Raw genomic sequence first — 19816 nt, forward strand, 5'->3', positions numbered from 1 at the left:
TAATAACTTGTCTGATTATTTTATTAACTTTTCAACTGAGTTAATCATACACTCTACAAATAATGGCAGTTTAATCTCCTCTCCCAGTTTTTTTCACTTTTTATGTCTTATTTTAGAGCATTAGGTTCTTTAATAAGTACTATGTTAGACAGTAGTTGTGAAAATGCCATCTGTGTTTCCTTCTTTCTTTTTTTTTTTTTGGCCACACTACACAGCTTGTGATGTCTTAGTTCCCCGACCAGGGATTGAACCTGGGCCCATGGCAGTGAAAGCATCAAGTCCTAACCACTGGACCACCAGGGAGTTCCCATCTTTGTTTGTTATTTTAATGGGAAAATATCTAAATTTTCTCCATTACGTATAGCGTTTATTCTATACTTGTGGTTTATAGTTTTTATGAAGTTAAGTAAATTCTATTCCTAATTTTCTGGAAATCTTGATCATAAGTATGAGTTGAATTATGTCAAGTGCTTTTCCTATAACACCTATGTACAATCAACCCACTTGCAGAAAATTTCTTAGAAATGTATTCATAATATTTTTTATTCTTATAACCTCTGTTGTATCTGTATTTGTTTTCCTGTTCTCATTCTCTGTTTTGTTTATGTGCATCTTCTCCCTTTTTCTTATTCAGTCTTGGCAGAGGTTTGTTCTTATTAGCTTTTCAAGGAACCATGAGTTTTATTGAGTTCATTATGGTTATATCTTTTCTTCTTTTTTATTGAAATATAGTTGATTTACATTGTTATGTTAGTTTTGGTTATATATATATATTTTTAACATCTTTATTGGAGTATAATTGCTTTACAATGGTGTGTTAGTTTCTGCTTTATAACAAAGTGAATCAGCTATACATACACATATATCCCCATATTCCCTCCCTCTTGCGTCTCCCTCCCACCCTCCCTATCCCACCCCTCTAGGTGGTCACAAAGCACCGAGCTGATCTCCATGTGCTATCGGCTGCTTCCCACTAGCTATCTATTTTACATTTGGTAGTGTATGTAGGTCCATGCCACTCTCTCACTTCGTCCCAGCTTACCCTTCCCCCTCCCCGTGTCCTCAAGTACATTCTCTACATCTGCATCTTTATTCCTGTCCTGCCCCTAGGTTCTTCAGAACCACTTTTTTTTTTTTAGATTCCATATATATGTGTTAGCATACAGTATTTGTTTTTCTCTTTCTGACTTACTTCACTCTGTATGACAGACTCTAGGTCCATCCACCTCACTACAAATAACTCAATTTCATTTATTTTTATGGCTGAGTAATATTCCATTGTATATATGTGCCACATCTTCTTTATCCATTCATCTGTTGATGGACACTTAGGTTGCTTCCATGTCCTGGCTATTGTAAATAGAGCTGCAATGAACATTGTGGTACGTGACTCTTTTTGAATTATGGTTTTCTCAGGGTATATGCCCAGTAGTGGGATTGCTGTGTCGTATGATAGTTCTATTTTTAGTTACATCTTTTTGATCTATTGTTATTTTCACCAGTATATAATGTCGCTCATTTTTCTTTATGATGTGTTTTTGCCCTAATATTAAATTTAATATCCCAGCTATCTATATCCTGAATAATATTCCATTGTATGAATATATTATATTTTTATTTATCCATTCATTAGTATGGACACTTGGGCTGTTTCCACTTTTTGACTATTATGAATAATGCTGCTATGAACATTTGTGTACAAGTTTTTGTAGGATATATGTCTTCAGTTCTTTTGGGTGTATACCTAGGAGTGGAATTCCTGGATCATATGGTAACTCTATGTTTAATTTTTTGAGGAACCACCTAGCTGTTTCCCACAGTAGCTGGATCATTTTACATTTCCACCAGCAATGTATAAGAGTTTAAATTTCTCTACATCTTCACCAGCACTTGTTATCTTCCTTTTGGTTTTTTTGGTTATAGCTATCCTGGTTGGTAAAGTGATATCTCATCCTTTTGATTTGCATTTCCGTAATGACTAATGGTGTTGGGCATGTTTTCATATGCTTATTAAGTATGTAGTGTATTAAGTATAATTTACTTATATTAGTATATTAAATATATAAAAGTACTTTTTCCAGGAGAGTTCTCTTTTTTCATATTTTTTTTCTTATTGAAGTGTAGTTGATGTACAATATTATATAAGTTACAGTGTATAATATAGTGATTCATAATTTTTAAAGGTTATACCCCATTTATTACTGTTATAAAATATTGACTATATTCCCCATGTTGTACAATATATCCTTGTAGCTTATTTTATACCTAATAGTTTGTACCTCTTAATCCCCTACCCCTAATGTTACCTCTCCCCCATTCCCCCTCCCCATTTGTAACCACTAGTTTGTTCTCTGTATCTGTGATCTGCTTCTTTTTTATTATATTCACTAGTTTGTTGTAATTTTTAGATTCCACATATAAGTGATATTATACAGTATATGTCTTTCTCTGTCTGACTTATTTCACTTAGCAGAAGAGTTTTCAAAGAGACCCTTTGTGCTGTAAACTTTCTAAGGCCTTGTATGTCTGAATGTATCATCTTTCCATCCTTACATTTAAGTAACAGTTTAGCTGGGTATAATATTCTAAGTTATTTTCCTTCATCACTTAGAATATATAACTTCATTGGTTTTTTTTGTCTCCAATGTCTTTTAGGAAGACTAATGTCAATCTAATTATTCTTTTGTGAACTATCTGCTTCTTCTCTCCAGAGGCTTTTAGAGTTTTGTTTTTGTCTTTAATGTTATTAAATATCACTGTAATATGTCGAAGTCTTGGTTTTTCCATATTTATTCCGTTTGGTGCTCCATGAGACCTTTGAAATGGAGTCCTTTTTATCTTTCATTTTTTTTAAAGTTCTTACTTATGATTTCTTTACATATCTCTTTCCTAAATCCATTTTCTCTCTTACTGGGATTCATATTGTACAGATATTGACATTATAATTATATCTTAAATGTTCTTTCATATTTTCCATCTCTTTCCAGTACCTTCTAGGAAAACTCCTTGAGCTGATCTAGATTATTATTCACTTTTCAGCTAGCTAGCTATTGTTTGTTTTTATCCAGTCCATTGGGTTTGTTCAGCTATTACATGTTTCATATATATTTCCATTTGGTTCTGTGTAACTGCTTGTTCCTTATTATTAGCCTCTTTGTGAGGATCTTTATTATGCTTATTTTAAGTTCTTGATCTGTGTTGTTCCATTCTGGTTTGTCTATTACAGTATGTTCCATTAATTGTCTCTTTGTTGTGATTATACTCCTCAAGTATCTCATTATTTTCAGGTGTGAGCCTGTTTTTTCTTGGGTTTAGCAGCTTTCTTAGCTGGTGATGTACATGAAGGGCAGAGGCCAAGGTCAGGGCCCTAGCATGTGCTTAGTGGGTTGGGAGCATCAGACCCACAAGGTCCCAGGCACTGGAGTCAGACCTTGAACCAAACTGTAGGTCCAATCCTACAGTTTATTGTTTTCTACTAATTTGCTTATACTGGCTTATTTTTGCATGTGTGTGGTGATGTTTTATTATATATCCCTGCACTTTGGCTTTGGCCATTCTTTGAGGCCTGGTTTTAAAGTGTGTTCCTCTAAAAGAGTATTTGAGTTTGCTTCTTCCAGGCTTCTAGGAACATTACCAACCCAGGACCACTTCAAACTAAATGCTCAGCTTAAGGATTTCAAGGACACACAGACAGGAGGACTTCTAGCCACAAATGTATTTGAGTGGTTACTGCTGGTGGTTAAGAATTCTTGTAGAGGGTTCCCTACCCTGCCACCCAACCCTGAGCTGAGGTTGAGACAGATAAGTTTCCTCTTGGTGAGGTCAGGGATATATCTATCTATCTATCTATCTATCTATCTATCTATATTTTTTTTTTTGCGGTACATGGGCCTCTCACTGTTGTGGCCTCTCTCGCTGCGGAGCACAGGCTCCGGACGCGCAGGCTCAGCGGCCATGGCTCACGGGCCCAGCTGCTCCGCGGCATGTGGGATCTTCCCGGACCGGGGCACGAACCCGTGTCCCCCGCATCGGCAGGCGGACTCTCAACCACTGTGCCACCAGGGAAGCCCCAGGGATATTTTTTTCATTCCCAGCAATAAGGTCAATTTTTGGGGGCTCCATCATTTTGCAAGAGTTTATGATCTGACCTCCTACCATGCTACTCCGAGGCTTTCTTTCCTTTGGACTGCCTAAGGCAAATTAAAATCTAGACTGTAGGCCACCAGGAATGAGCAGATATCTTCAGGGCAAATGTTGCTTTTATTGCTCACTTACCTCCTCCTTTCTGACCTCTGGTTGTTCTGGCTTCCTTTACTGTCAGCTCAGTCAAACTTAAAAAAATATATATTTTTATGTTTGTTAAAATTTCACCCAGGACTTTGTGTTTTATATGGAGAGAGATTTCTCTGCACATCTAGTCTTCCATAATGTAAAAAACAAAAGTCTTATATATAGGTTCTATAAAAATAGTTATCTCTATATAAACACATAATATTAAAATTTAATATAATTAATATGATTATACTTAATGATTAATATGTAAATATCAAAACGTTCTATATTAACTGTACATTCACACAGTCCAGTTCACAAGTCAGACTGTCCCATGCTGCCTGCAGTGCATCAGGTGTCCTGTTGAAAGAGCAGGAGTTCCATAAGGAGGGTTTGACAGTGGTAACTTCATTTACTAAGGTGGGAATCTTTCTGTGTCAGTTTCACCAGAAACCCCAAAGGCTGAGAACAAAACAGTAGGTGCCAAGTCCATCCACATTCTAAAGGGAAAAGGAACTAGATCACCTGTGTACTACATGCTAAGAGATTGTGAAGTAGATACTGGGAAGCACTGGCTCAGTGCTGGGAAGGAAGAGCTCGGCACCTACCTCCAGGCTCTGTGAGAGAATGTGAGAAGATTCCTTTGGAAGCAGCTGTCAGTATGCTGGACATTTCCGTTCTGCTCCCCAGGCAGGAGAGGGTGGAGGTGCTTCCTCTTCACCTCATGCCAAATGAGGGGGGCACTTCTAGAGGACCACTGGGAGAGCGTGACACATCCTGTGGAGTATGAGGGACACAGAAACTGGTGTCTGACTCACTCCTAAAAGTCTAAAGACAAATGAGGAGTAGGTGGCTAGCTCCTGGAGAAGACAGAAGAGGAGAGAAGGCTGCAATGGGAATGGTTTACACTCCCAAAGTTTCCGAGCTCCTGTGGGCCTGATGTGGTTCTCAAGAAATGGAGCCAGATTTGGTCATTTTAAGAAGGAACCCAGCCAAAGGGAACACCTGGACGGCTGGAATGACCTCAGTGGAGGGGAGCCTCCCTGAAACTAAGGGGCCGGGGCAGGAATTCTAAGTAACTAGAGAAGGCATGGCCTACAAGGGAACTACAGCTGAGAGATCCCCAGAGAAGGAGAAACTATTGAGAACCTATAAAAAAAGAAGCAACACTGGAATCTGCTGCTCCCGGGGGACACGGACACCAGCTTATCTCTACCAACAAAGTAAGACCTTACCTCTTTCTTCTTTCCCTGGCTGTAACCGGCCCACAGGCCTGGAACAGCAGCCAGCAAGGGGGCAGGAGGTAGTGAGAAACAGAAATGACACTGATCCTGACCCCCATTCTCCTTCACATTTCCAGACTGGAGGAGGAGAGAAATGTTAAATTAACTGATATTTGAAGTTTTGATCTGATCCTGGATGAGACTTGTTCATACCTAGAAAAAAGAGACTATTCTTAAAATGATCATGATAACTCTTTAACCTGTTTGTCACCTAAAAGAGTAAAGCTGTAAATTTCAAAGAGTAAAGCTGTAAATTTCATCCAACCATAAGAACAAATCATTACAGAAGTGTGTAGGGGCACTCATGAGAAAAAGTTGCTTTCTGTTTATACAAGTCTAGCTTGTTCCAGGAAGAGGGTGCATTTGAAGAGCAGAAGGGTAGGTGGGCCGTGTCCTACTGCCCTAACTGCCCATTTTTCACCCTGTGGCAGCCTCAGCTGACAATGGGGAGAGGTCTTATGCAATGACGTTTGGAGTTTTAATGTTAAACAGACTGGACTTTTTTAAAACCAAAGGGAAAAAAAAAAAAAGCCAACTGTCCTGTTATTTCCTAGGAAAGCTGTGTGAGCCACCCACGATTTCATGCCGGAGAGGAAGAAGTCCACGAGCAGCAGTGGAAGGAGGAATAAATTGCTCTCTGCTTGTATCTAGCAAGTCCAGCTTGCTGGTTAATAGTCACCTTTGCTTCTGAGCATTATAATGTACTGCAGTCTATATGCTACAGGATGTTATCAGTAAGAGGTTAATTTGCTTAAGAGTAAGACATTTAAATGGCAGAAACTACTATGTAATGGGAAGTAAACGACATAAAAATCCATAAACTACACAGATGGGATGATTATCTTGCTGAAAAGTATTTACAAGAGTTGTCAAACTTAAAAATTACCTATTTTTCTTTTACAAAAGAGGCAAGTGTTTCTCATTTGCTGTCCTTCTCTGTGATGACAAGAGGGTGTGAGGAGTATGCTGCTGTGTGGTCTGCAGTCTGGTTTTTGGCAGCCAGCGTTCATTCCCATATCCTTATGTATTACAGGGGCTAGGTTTATGGAAACATTCCCAAACTCCTTGCCTTCAAGGTTCTGGATGTGATTTCTTTCTGCTAGATGTATTCATGTGGTATTTTGTAGGTGGGAGGAAAAAGTGATATTTTTTCTTCTGGCAGCACCTAGCAAAACGGGCAGGCCATGGGAGACTTAAAGTTCTGCCGTAGCTCCCAAGTAATCTCCTATCAGCCCCTATGTGAGTACTTGGGGGCCAGCTCTGATCAGCAGTGGGGGGACCTGCATTTTTCTGACCTAGGTGATAGCAGCAACCTCCCAATACTCTGAACTGCAGAAGCTGTTAGTGGCAGCTTTCCTTAACTCCTGCAGCTCTTCTAATAGTGCCGTCAAGCGTCTACTGAATTGAATGCCCTGCACTCAGTTCCCTTCTGCTTGAAAAGCCTGCAGTGGTTTCTCTTTTTCTGACTGAGCCCTGATGGATACAGGTGCCTAGCTGATCTTCTGAAAGAAATGAACATACTTAATGGGTCCTTTTAAGTTAAAAGTGGTATTTTAAAGCTAAGTGAGGCACTGACTGCCTTTTTAAAAGAAACTCATGCAGTGAGGAAATTTGAAAATGGATGTTTAGAAATGTTTATCACTATGTGATTTTGTTGCTCCAAATGATGTGTTAAACCAAGATTTTCAAAATAATAAAACATACTGTATTTACATTGCATTTTCAATAAAATAAAGAATAATAATCTTTCTTTACTGAGAGAAATTAGTACTTTTTTTACTGTTAATAAATAAAATAAAAATATTTTCAAAATATTGTTTTTCTTTTTTAAAATATACTTTTTATTTCTATTTTGTGCATGTTTTAAATGTATCTACTACATTGAATTAATAGTACATGTATATAATTTAAAAATAAATACAAAGGGGGAGGCACAAGATTTTTACCACAGTGGATACACAATCAAAGAAGTTTAGAAATCACTGCCTCGGGACACGCATCTCTAGAATGACAACTGATGGAAGCGAGTGCCTACAAACGTCTGCTCTCAGATACACCCGCTTTCATTAGTCCTGGCTCTTTCCCACCAAAATTTCCCCCAGATTCCCAAGCTCATGGCCAGGTAGCTAGTCACTGCTATAGTTGCAGGGTTAAGACTGGACCTTCAGGGTCTGTTCCTACAGTTTCACTGGGCATAGAAAACTTGTCCCAGAACTCCTCCTGTACCCTCCCAGAGCTTGAAGGACAGGATAATGGTGGCCTCACAGTGGGTGGAGACTGGTGTGGGCACTTCCCTACGCCAACACACACACACACACACACACACACACACACACACACACACACACACACACACACACACACACACACACACACACACACACACACACACACACACACACACACACACACACACACACACACACACACCTGAAGATGCAGATTCAGCACGTCATTTGGGTCTGTGCTCAAATGTCACCTTATCAGTAAGGACCTCCCAGAACACATTAGCCGGTCTCAATCCCCTGCCCCTGGCTTTCTTTTTCTTCATAGCACTCATCACCATTTGATAAATTTTATGTTTTGCTTGTTTATTTGATTATTGTCTGTCTGCCCCTTTCTAGAATGGAAGCTTCATGAGTAGAGGAAAGGTTTACCTACTCTACTTGTGCTTTCCCTAGCATCTGGAAGTGCCTGCCTCACAGCAGATGCTTAATAAAAATTCATCGAATGACAAAATATTTGCTTTCCCAGCCTCCCCCGAACAACATGGGAACATAACCCAGGCCATGCTCATTAGAAGTACTCAGCCCAGAACTCTGACTCTTAGGTAATGACTTAATCTATTCTGGCACAAGTGGAAGCAGAAGAGCCAGCTACTGCCAGTGTCCTGGAGCAACAGCTTTGATGCCATTGTCCAGCCCCTGTCCAGTGTCACTGTGTTAGCACTGCAACCGCAGCGACTGTGCCTGCTGGTGTTTTCACTGGACCAGATCTGGGACAGACTTTTAGGTGAGGTTTCTTGCCTGTGTCGCTTCTAAGCCTACTGTCTAGCCTTACCAGGAAGTTCTGAGAATCACCCAGTATGTTTTTAATAAAAATCCCTTTTCTGCTATAAAAATTTTTTTTAAGTTTAAAAAATAGGCTTTGGAGTTAGATTGCCTGAGGTCAAATACCAGCCTTATCACTGAGCAGTTAGTAAAGTTGGCTAAACCGAGAAACTGTCCTGAGCTTGTTCCCACATTTCTAAGTAGGTAAAATCCGAGTACGACCTTATAGGATTGTGGTGAGGGTCCAGTGGGAGTTGTCTGTGAAGTGCCCCAGGACATAGTTTGAACCCTGGCAACCCTAGGTTATATAAGGTCAACAGAGGTGTTTTGTTTGACAGACAGTATTGTTTTTAACTGATTGCTAACACTTAAAGGGGCATTGCATAAAAATTCTGGATTTACAACTTCTCTTGAAAAATCAGAAGCTCTGGCAACACTGTAACCACATTCCTACCTGCACCTAGATTGAGCTGAAAAGTCTAGCTCCTGTGCAGGAGGTAGGAACCCACCTGCCTGATTCACTCTTGTTTACCTGCCTGCTCTCTGCTGTAGGGCTTTGGGAATGTAGCCCTGCACTAGGAATATAAAGATTTTCCAAAGTTGCAAAATTATGAAGTTTGGCTATATTGTCTCTAAGAACTTTTTTAGACTGATTTGGTTTTCTGTTGACACACAGTAATTCTAAAATTTAGTGGCATTTGTTCACAGACAGCCATTTTATTATCTTTAATGTTTCTTTGGGTTGACTGGGTTTAGCTGGGCAGTTCTCTGCTCCATATGACACTGGTTGAGACTGTAGTCATTTGGGGGTGCCACTGGATTGGGACACTTAAGATGGCTCACTGAACATGATAATTCATGCTGTCAGCTGAGAGGTCAGCTTGGCGTATCTCAGGACTCTTCATGGGCCATGGGGTTTTCACAGCATAGTAGCTAGATAAGAAGCAGATTGTGAAAGTTGCCAGTTTTAAGGCCTGGGGCTCCAGAGAATTCCCAGAACATTCTATTTATTAGTTAAATCTGGTCACAAAGCCAGCCTAAGCTGGCTTACAAGTGTGGGAGAGGTGAGCAGGATGAGTAATAAGCTTCACCTCTTGATGTAAGAAGCATCATATGTATGAAAGGGGAAGATCTTGGGGGGCCATATTTGGTGACTAGTGGCTACATAGAGCTAACATTTTATGATTATCTATTTACTCTTGCTTTAGTGTAAAAATGGAAGAAAAGAGTCTCTCTGCAGTTCAGTAAAAAGGAACTCAGAATTATGTCTTATTGCCCCTTACCATATCAACAGTTACTGAAAACCTACTTCCAATTAATTCTCCCACTTCCTCAGAGCTGGCTTAAATTTGCTACATCTTAGAAAGCTGGATAAACAAATTTCTACTAAGGGGAAAATAGCTGACAGCATTCTTCTTAACCCCCTGCATATTTGCCTTTTAAAAATCAGACACTTGTGAATTACAGGGTGATAAAATGAATATTTTATGAGTGTGACAGGGAGAGATCAATTCATTCACATGAAGTCATACTGGTTTACTCTTGAGTTGATTCTGGAAGTGTCAGGATTGCAGCCCACGTGAAAAATTGATCAAAGTTGGCATAGCTAGAGCTGGTGAACCCTGAGAGGGACCTATGAAGAGAGACCCATGAGAATGGGGAGTCCAGAGTCTCCGCAGTTGCATCTTGGCTTGTGAGGAAGATGATGAAGCTGAGACACAGGTGATATAGCTCGTAAAAGGTAAGATTACATAGAGAATCTAGAGGAGCCCACAGGAGGTGAAGTGAATCATTTTAACTTTGCCATGCTGTCCATAAGGGCCTGGAGAAGTGTCTGACCTAGACTTCCCAAGAAACTTGAAGCCCAAAAGGTAAATAAGAATATTAATGCGAATGGTTAAGATTCAGGCAAAGGGAATAACACAAGATGTGGAGAGGGGGGCTTGCCTGGTCCTGGAAGATCCCACATGCTGCAGAGCAACTAAGCCCGTGTGCCACAACTACTGAGCCTGCGCTCTAGAGCCCGCGAGCCACAACTACTGAGCCTGCACTCTAGAGCCTGCGAGCCACAACTACTGAGCTCGCGAGCCACAACTACTGAGGCCCGCGTGCCTAGAGCCCGTGCTCCACAACAAGAAAAGCCACCGCAATGAAAGCCCGCGCACCGCAACGAAAAGTAGTCTCCACTCGCCACAACTAGAGAAAGCCCGCATGCAGCAACAAAGACCCAATGCAGCCAAAAACAAATAAAATTAATTAAATAAATCTATTTTAAAAATGTGGAGAGGAAGACAGAGAAGTTCGGCTACACTGAGCAGAGGGTGAGAGGAGATGAAGGTTAAGACACAGGCAAGGGTCAATTTAGGTAGGGTCCAGTGGTCTGAAATTTATCTTTCGGGCAACGGGGAGCCACTGCGAGATTTTAAGCAAGGGGTTAGTCTGCTGAGACTCAGAAGTGGCTTGTCCAATTTATTCAAATAGGAAAAGAAACAGAAAATTAGCTCCTAATTGTTTCTAATTAACTAATTCCTAGTGAATTAACTAATTCTAATTCCCTGCTGTCCCATGTTTACCACTAACCTGCCAATTCAGAAGGCAAGATAAACGTTTCTAACTGGCCACTTGCTCTGCGGAAATGGCCTGTGTTTCAACCGGAAACAAAATGACCGCCACGCACGCCACCTAATGGCAGGATGCAGCCAAGCCAAGTCCGGAAAGCCGCAACACCGGAAGGGGCCGGCTGTTTCCGGTGAAAACCCAACGAAGCACAAGCTCAGCGGGCGAATCTGGGAGATTCGGCTTAGCGTGCCCAGCGAGCTCGGCTCCGCGACATCGTATGCGCGCTTTTGCGCAGGCGCGGGAGCTACCGCGTAGGAAACGCGTACGCAAAACCGTGCGCGTGCCCGATCTCCGTCCGGCGCATCGGTGCTGCTTCGAGGGTAAAACCTTTGGAGCTGTGAGGCGGATATTTGTTCTCTTAACTACAACTCCCAGCATGCCTCGCACCTTATTAATGGTACTAAGTGTCGTTTCCTAGGATAGGTTAAAAAGAAACTGAATTGACGATGACGTACTAAGGAGGAAAAAAATTGAATACGTTGTTTGACCACATTATCTACCGAAGCCCCAGTGGCCTAATGGATAAGGCATTGGCCTCCTAAGCCAGGGATTGTGGGTTCGAGTCCCATCTGGGGTGGTTGTACTTTTGCCTTTAAAATAAAACTTTTTGCCTTTCCCCCTTCTTAAACAATTATAGCGAAAAATGCTAACTTAATTTTACTCTTTAGAGATGGAAAGTGTATGCGTGGTTTTTCTAGGTGTGAGGCTACAGTTTGCGAGAATCAACATACTCCCATTTCCTTCTTCTGAGCCGTAACCCCATTAAGATTTCTGCTAAGTCAGTACGTTGAACTTTGACATCCCCTCTAGACATAAAATCTTCTCAAAGTTTTCTATTTCAAATTGACACCCACTTCCAACATGCCCTCATTTTCTCCAGAGTCAGCGGTCTGTCAGCGAATGGCGTCTGAAATGACGCAGTCAGGAAAGGAACGAGGACCTTCTTTTCCCTCGCCCGGCCTTTCTCCGGCTCTTTAGTTACACTCGGCTTTCGTTTGCTTTTGTCTTAACACCTTAGGACGCCGCTCGATGTTCGATTAATAACGCTCCGCAAAGAAGGGAAGTGAGACATTCCACTGTCCTGCAGTCGATAGGGGGAGCCGGCAGTCTGGTTCCGACCGTACCATTAAGCAGCTGAGCAGGGGCTGGTGAGGGAGTAAGAGGATCGTAGGGCGCCGTCCCGCACCAGGCTCGGACGACGGGAAAATGGCGGCCTTGGGGTCACCGCTGCGCACTTGGCGAGGCCTTCTCCGAGAGTTGCGCTACTTGAACGCGGCCACAGGCCGACCCTATCGCCACACCGCGGCCTATCGGTACCTCGTGAAGGCTTTCCGTGCACATCGGGTACGGAAGCCCGTGTCCGGGGGCTCCAGCGTCCCTTTCCCGGGAAGGGAGGGAGAGTCGGGTCTGGGCAGGGTGGAGCGCGCCTGGCCTTAGTCCTCATTTCTGAGGCTCTGGTTCCCTCCAAACAGATCCAGGCCCTAGGCCCTGCTCTAAGGCCTGAGCTCGGGGACTAACCGAGGACCGGCGGGAAGGCCGAGTCATCCTGGGGTGGAGCCGTCCCTGAGGATTTCATTGGCTGTCTTTGGCCTGTGTGGAGGGGAAAGTCAGAGGGAAGTGAAATGGCGGAAATAGAGAGGGACAAGAAAAAAGATGTCCTTGGTGGAGAGTGTAGGGTCACAGGCCACAGCATCTACCCAACACTGACTTTTCCGGAGGAGAGCTATTCTGAGAACCAGTTTTTGATGCAGAGAGGAATATTGGGCGCTTCTTGAAGAGCAGGACTACGCCGCTTCAGGGAATGGTGCCTTGCAGAGCTGAACTAGAAACCTCTAATGAGGTGGTACTGTGAGTTACAACATTAACGTGCTATGTGACCAGACAACAGTTTTTCCGCCTGTAGTAGATAAATATGTACATATGGGAGGCCATCATCCTTGGAAAATCCCTTTGTGAAATCCTCACTCCTACCCCTTAGGCAAGATCGGATGGAAGACAGTTTCTTCAAAAGGGGCAACTGAGGCTCGGGGACAGTTGACTTGTACAAGCACATGTATAGGAACAACTAGGCTCTAGGTTACTTGGTTCCCAAAGAAGAGTCTTCCATTTAATTGCTGACTTTATAGAGTTCCTGATCTGGCTTGGAAAGAAGTTGCAGCCTTTCTCAGAAATAATAAATTGGAGAGTCAGCTTGGGCTTTAGCAAAGGAAACTTAACGTCTTTTGAGCAGTGTGGGAAAGGGGAGAACCATCATCCTAACTCTAGATTTTCTGAGCCATGGAAGTTATAATGCAAAATGTTAGAACTAAACTTCAACTAATTTTTAAAAGGTCACAATATTAGGGACTGTTAGGAACTTGGCTGAGAACGACGAATAAGAGACACATGGGTGCTGTCTTTTAAGAAGCTTACAATTCACCTGAGGAGCCATATAACCAAGGACTTAGAATAAACAAGTGCTAAGGGGGTAAATAGACAACAGGGGTCCTGGCATACAGAAGGGGTAGGCTTTCAGGAGGAAATTCATTAACCAGGGACTTGAAGAATAAATTAGAGTTAGCAAGTAAATGGGGGTTGGGGAAGATGAGGTCCAAGTAAAGAAGGTGCACAACTGAAAGCCCAGAGGTGAGAGGAACTGACAGTTGAGAGCTGTTATAAGGCTTAGGGTGTGGTGGAGGAAGTGGAGGAAGATGAGGTCGGTGGTAGGCAGGAATTTAAACTTTATTGGAAATGGGAAGTCACTCTTAAGATTTTTAAGGTGACATGATTATAGTTGTACCTAATGGAGGCAACATTATTGCCCTTGAGAGGGCCTTGGTAATGGCTCTGAAATTCCTTGGAAATACACTTGAAATTCATGCTAAAAATTCCAGAAACACCACTCTGGAATGCATATGAGGATATGGGGAAGGGTTCTATTTCCTGCTGGCTGAGAGCTAACTCAATAATCATCTATGCCCATTTTCTCTCCTCTCCCTAGGCTGAAGGGATACAGTTAGGGAGGGCTCTCCCCTTTCTCCATAGGGAAAATTCAATTTTCTATTTCATTAGATCTCTTGGTCTCTTGTGGTTCATTTGCTATGTTATATTGCTGATGCTTCTCTCCTGACTCCTCATGATTCAGGCTTAGCAGAATGAAGATCAGTTATGTTCTGTCCTATACTAACATAGAATTCCTGTTTCAAATTCTATCAATTTAGACTTACATAATAGAAATGAATGTTACACTTTGTTGATGCTTGACATTCGTGTTGGTCACTCATAAATTTTTAATTATAAAAAGTTAAATTGATTAAAGCAGATGAATTTTATTTTTGAGCAGCTTATAGTTGCCATTTTCATACATGTGATCTGCAAATCTTTAAAGCACACATTCTAGGTTTCAGATTCCAAACCTAGATATTCAAGTAAAGAAAGGTCAAAGAGAGACATATGTAGGCAGTGGTGCCCAGAGATTAATCCACACTTGAACAGGGCTCCTTAAGTCATTTGAGGCTATGCACACATCTTTGTCTTAACCTTTCCTGCCCCTTTCTCACAGCCTCAGAACATAAAACTAGTCAAGTAAAGTCTGTGTACTAATTTAATCTGGAAGTTAATTATGATGAAGAAAAAACAAAGTTTGTAGTCACTTTGGAATGGATATGGAATTTCCAGCTTCTAAAGGTCATCAGAATACAGATTTTTCAGATGAATAAGTAAATTGTGAGAGTGAGTATAATTAAGTAGTATGAACATATGCATATTACTTTTATTTATAAAACCTTCATTTTGTTACTGGTGAGGACAAAGGTATTTTTCAGAAAAATAAGTTTTTAATTTTCATTGAAATGAAAGGCATATGCCATATTAACCAAAGTCCACAGTCACATAAAATAAAGCAGCCCTTCATTTGTTTGAAGGAGAGAAAGTTCTGTATTTTATTCCTTAGGTGACATTAATGATCAGTGACCTGACTATATTCCCCATCTCTGCCATTAACCAACCATAGAGCCTCTCTGGGCTTTAGTTCCCTCATTCTTTAATGAGGGTGTTGAACCAAGAGATAAACTTTGTTCCAGTATTAAAATTTGAGGACACGAGGAAATGCTTCAGTGAAACTCCTTGTAAAATTCCTCTTTGATTAACAGGTGCCAGCTTTCCTAATCATCAACAGTTACAGAGTGCCTCTATATATGTACAGAGTGCTTTTATATATGTTATTAAGTATACACAAACACGTTTGTATGTCGTCTGCAATTTACTTTCATTCTAGAGAATGCTTGTTTAATAAATCTTTCTCTGTGGACCTGTATCTGCAGCTGGGCTGTTAATGGAATATCTGACCTTGCTACTTCTCCAGGTCACCAGTGAGAAGTTGTGCAGAGCCCAGCATGAGCTTCATTTCCAAGCTGCCACCTATCTCTGCCTTCTGCGCAGCATCCGAGAACATGTGGCCCTTCATCAGGAATTTCATGGCAAGGGTGAGCGCTCAGTGGAGGAGTCGGCTGGTTTAGTGGGTCTCAAGTTGCCCCAACAGCCTGGAGGGAAGGGCTGGGAGCCATGAAAATGGAGAGATTCCTTGGATGCTGCCTTCATACAAGAATTTAATAATTTCTATCAATATGTATTTATCATTAAATTTTTTTTAAAGTTTAGGGGTTTTCTCTGAAATTTTGTTGACTGAATTTCTCTGAAAGTTTGTTGACTGAGGTTTTCTTAGGGAGGTTTCATCTTTACTCTCAGTGAATTTTCTGAAGTTCTTACACTAGGCTGCTTGATGTTCTTGATTTACTTTTAAAACTCTTCAGTTTTCTTTTTAATTTAAAAAGTAATACAGCCTATTAAGGAATTCAAATGGTACAGACATAAAATAAAGCCCTCTTACCTTTTCCTTTGTCCCTCCCTCCCCTCTCCCAACCCCATTACCAGGTGGTAACGATTACTGACAGTTTGGTGTGCATCTTTCTAGATGTTTCCTATGCATAAACAAACAATTATACATATATACCTTTTATCTAAAAGTACACAAATATGATGTTAAGGTCCCGGTAGGAAACAGATGGCACACTCATACAGGGTTACTGAGGAGAGTTAATGAAGGGATATTTATAAAGATTTGGGTTGAATTAAGGTCAACAAGACAGTGGGGAGCTGTTATCTCCCAAGCCTGACAGAGTTGACCCTTAGGTATAAGAACACGGCCACCACTCATCTGCAGGCTGCAGGAAGGCCAGGGAGAGGGCAGTGGGATGAGCACACCGACCGCTCCGCTTCTGCCTTCTACCCTCCATGTCAGATTGCTTTTCCTCCTGAATTCTGTCTCAGGGTGAAGGGCTCCATAACGCACTTGGCTGACCAAGTCGAGAAGGGCTCCATAATGCACTTGGGCTTCATTCTGTATTTCTCTTTCTCCTCACTCTCCACATCCAGTCAGTAAGTTCTGCTTCTGCAAGAACTGTTAGCATCACTGTCTCTGTCCTAGTTCAAGCACTGGAAATCTTTTGGCTGAACTATTAAACTAGACTCCTCAATGGTCCCCTTGCCTCTAAAGTCCTGAATTCGACAAATAAAAATTCTCTGTGAACTAACAATAGTTCTTTATCTGTGCCCCCTTTGTGGTATATGTCAGTTTCTTCTGGTATTATAATTGTAGACATATAATCTCTTTTTCCCTGGACTGTCAGCTTCTTTAGAGTAAGGATGGTGTCTCATTCATTTTTGTAGTCTATAAAGCATCTTCCACAGCGACTTACATAGACAGTTATTCAATCAGTGTTTTGAATGCAGGGCTCAGTTCTACTCACTAGGAGAACAATCTGAACAGAAATACTCCAAGCACTTCAAAACATCATCTCTTCTAAGAGATTAACATTAGAATAATAGTATTAAGAGGTCAAAACAAGCATTTGTTCAATTGAACAGATCAAAAAAATAAAAATGTTTAACATACTATTTCCCCCTGTGTTATTTCATGGACATGGGTATATTATTATCTGAAGATGTTTTACTTTGCTAAGATGAAGAAAGCAAAAGGATTAGGATAGATTGATGTTTTGATTCCTTTAGTTAAAATATTGTGTATATAACAAATAACTTTGTTTTTCTGGCCGAGCCGAGCAGCTTGTGGGATCTTAGTTCCCCGAAAGGGATTGAACCTGGGCCACAGCAGTTAAAGCGCCGAGTCCTAACCACTGGACTGCCAGGGAATTCCCATAACATTTTTAAAGAAAGAGATTTGAGGCAGAATTGCCTAAAAGGGTAAGAAATACTTATGGGCTTGAAGTCATATAGACCTAGGCTTTAATCCCATCTTTATAATTTACCAGCTGTGTGGTCTTGGGTAGGTTAGTTGCCCTGAGCTTGTTCCCTCTTCTGTAGAATGAGAATAACAACAAGGTGGTTGTAATAAGTGAGAATAATGTTTACATAAAACATTTGCACAGTACCTAAGTGCCTGACAAAAAAGAAAAACTTGTTTTCATCTTAAACCACCACACCCTTATTCTTTCATCATGAACCCTTCCTCTAAGCCCTGTTGCCACCAGTCTTCTGAAATACAGACAACTTATTTCCCATGGTTTAAATGATTTGCTCAGGCCATTTCCGTCCTTATATAATAACCTGGACCTCCTATCAATGGTCTTACCATCCAGAATTAGGTTGACTCTGGGATATGAACTGTATTAGTGATAAACTTTCTATACTGGGAATGTCCTAAAAGTAGGGACTCCTGAGGTTTTGGCACTGTGTTAACTCACTATAGTTTTTGATGTGGTACATGCTTTATCACATTCCTTTGCTGTCTCTTCTGACTGTCCTTTAACTTCAGCTGCTTCCTCTTACTGAATTCTATTAGTATTTAAATATGCTCAAGGCTCTTCCATCTAAAAACAACTATAGTTGACCCTTGAGCAGTTTGGGGGATTAAGGGCACCAATCCTCCACAGAGTCAAAACTCTGAGTTTAATTTATAGTCTGCCCTCCACAGTTCTGCATCTGCAGATTCAACCAACTGCGGGTCGGGTAGTACTTTGGTATTTATTATTGAAAAAATCCACGTATAAGTGGACCAGCACCAGTGGACCCTTCAAACACATGTTGTTCAAGGGTCAGTTGTACTTAGCTTTAACTCAAATATCTTTTCAGCTCCTATCTTCTAACTCATTCCTCTTCGCAAACAAATTGTATTCAATGAATTGAATGAATTTGTTCAGTGAATTGAGTGAATTTTCATTTTCTACATTTTTTTAAAAGTCTTTATTGAATTTGTTACAATATTGCTTCTGTTTTATGTTTTGGTTTTTCGGCCGCGAGGCATGTGGGATCTTAACTCCCCGACCAGGGATAGAACCCTCAGCCCCTGCATTGGAAGGCAAAGTTTTTTTGTTTTTTTTTTTAATGTTTATTTATTTATTTATTTATTTTCTTATTAGTCATCCTGGAAGGCAAAGTCTTAACCACTGGAACGCCAGGGAAGTCCCCACATTTTTTAAACTTATAAAATGAGTTATATTGAGGTATAATGTACATATAAAAATATACAGGTCAATGAATAATGATAAATGAATGCATCTGTGTAATAACCACACCAATAAAGCTATAGAACATTTTCATTGCCCCCCAAAAGTTCCCTTGTGTCCATTTGCAGACAACCCCCTTCCCCACACCTGGTCCCAGACAACCACTGACTGCTTGCTGTAACCATAGATTAGTTTGGCCTGTTCAGGTATTTCATCCAAATGCAGTCATATAGTATTTACTCTTTTGAGTTGGCTTCTTTTGCTCAGCATACAGATTTTGAGGTTAATAATCCATGTTGTTTCATGTATCCATTTTCTGCATTTTTCATGACCATTCATTCTTTTTTTTTTTTTTTTTTTTTTTTTTTGAGGTACGCGGGCCTCTCACTGCTGCGGCCTCTCCGGAGCCTCTCCGGTTGTGGAGCACAGGCTCCGGACGCGCAAGCTCAGCGGCCATGGCTCACGGGCCCAGCCGCTCCGCGGCATGTGGGATCTTCCCAGACCGGGGCACGAACCCGTGTCCCCTGCATCGGCAGGCAGACTCAACCACTGCGCCACCAGGGAAGCCCAGGGAAGCCCCCATTCATTCTTAATCCACTGCAGTCTGGTTTTTCGCCCTCTATTTGAACTGCCTTGCAAATTTACAAATGACCTTCATGCCACTAAACCCAATGGATCATTCCTTATCTTGCTGACCCCTAGGGAGTATTTGCCACTGTTAACCTTTCCTTCCTTTTCTCTTGGCTTTCATGATCATTTTCTGCTTTCTTCTTTCAGTCTAGCCATTTGTCTTCAGTTTCCTCTTCTGTGTATCGCTTATATGTTGGTGTTCCTCATGTTCAGACCTAGGTCCTTATCTCACACTCCACATGCTTTCCCTGGGTGATCACCTCCATTCCAAGGCTTTAATCAACAGGCTAACTCCAGTCCAGGCCCCCCTGCCAAGCTATAGACCCGTCCAGCGGCCAGACAACACCACTTAGGGGACTCAAAGGCATCTCAAATTCAGTGCATCGGGCTTCCCTAGTGGCGCAGTGGTTGGGAATCTGCCTGCCGATGGCGGGGGGCGCGGGTTCGTGCCCCGGTCCGG

The 19816-nt window shown here is 41.5% G+C and overlaps 2 protein-coding genes and 1 non-coding gene across 3 annotated transcripts in view; all 3 read left to right on the plus strand.

Moving 5' to 3' along the window:
- Positions 1–4778, plus strand: part of UBN2 (ubinuclein 2) — an 87482-nt gene extending 82704 nt beyond the window's left edge. The window contains exon 15 of the mRNA XM_060108553.1: positions 4714–4778. Within this exon, the coding sequence (XP_059964536.1) occupies positions 4714–4752 (39 nt within the window). The 3' untranslated portion in view covers positions 4753–4778. The remainder of the gene's footprint in view (positions 1–4713) is intronic.
- A 6950-nt stretch (positions 4779–11728) lies between these two features.
- Positions 11729–11801, plus strand: TRNAR-CCU (transfer RNA arginine (anticodon CCU)). The gene has a single exon. It is a non-coding gene; the product is annotated as a tRNA-Arg (tRNA).
- Positions 11802–12299: 498 nt separating this feature from the next.
- Positions 12300–15852, plus strand: FMC1 (formation of mitochondrial complex V assembly factor 1 homolog). Its single transcript, XM_060108948.1, has 2 exons — positions 12300–12568; positions 15567–15852. Exons 1-2 carry the CDS (start codon positions 12431–12433, stop codon positions 15768–15770), a joined length of 342 nt encoding a protein of 113 aa, XP_059964931.1. The 5' UTR covers positions 12300–12430; the 3' UTR covers positions 15771–15852.
- Positions 15853–19816: the final 3964 nt, after the last annotated feature.

This window comes from Mesoplodon densirostris, chromosome 9, assembly GCF_025265405.1.
Source record: "Mesoplodon densirostris isolate mMesDen1 chromosome 9, mMesDen1 primary haplotype, whole genome shotgun sequence".
Lineage (NCBI taxonomy): Eukaryota > Metazoa > Chordata > Mammalia > Artiodactyla > Ziphiidae > Mesoplodon > Mesoplodon densirostris.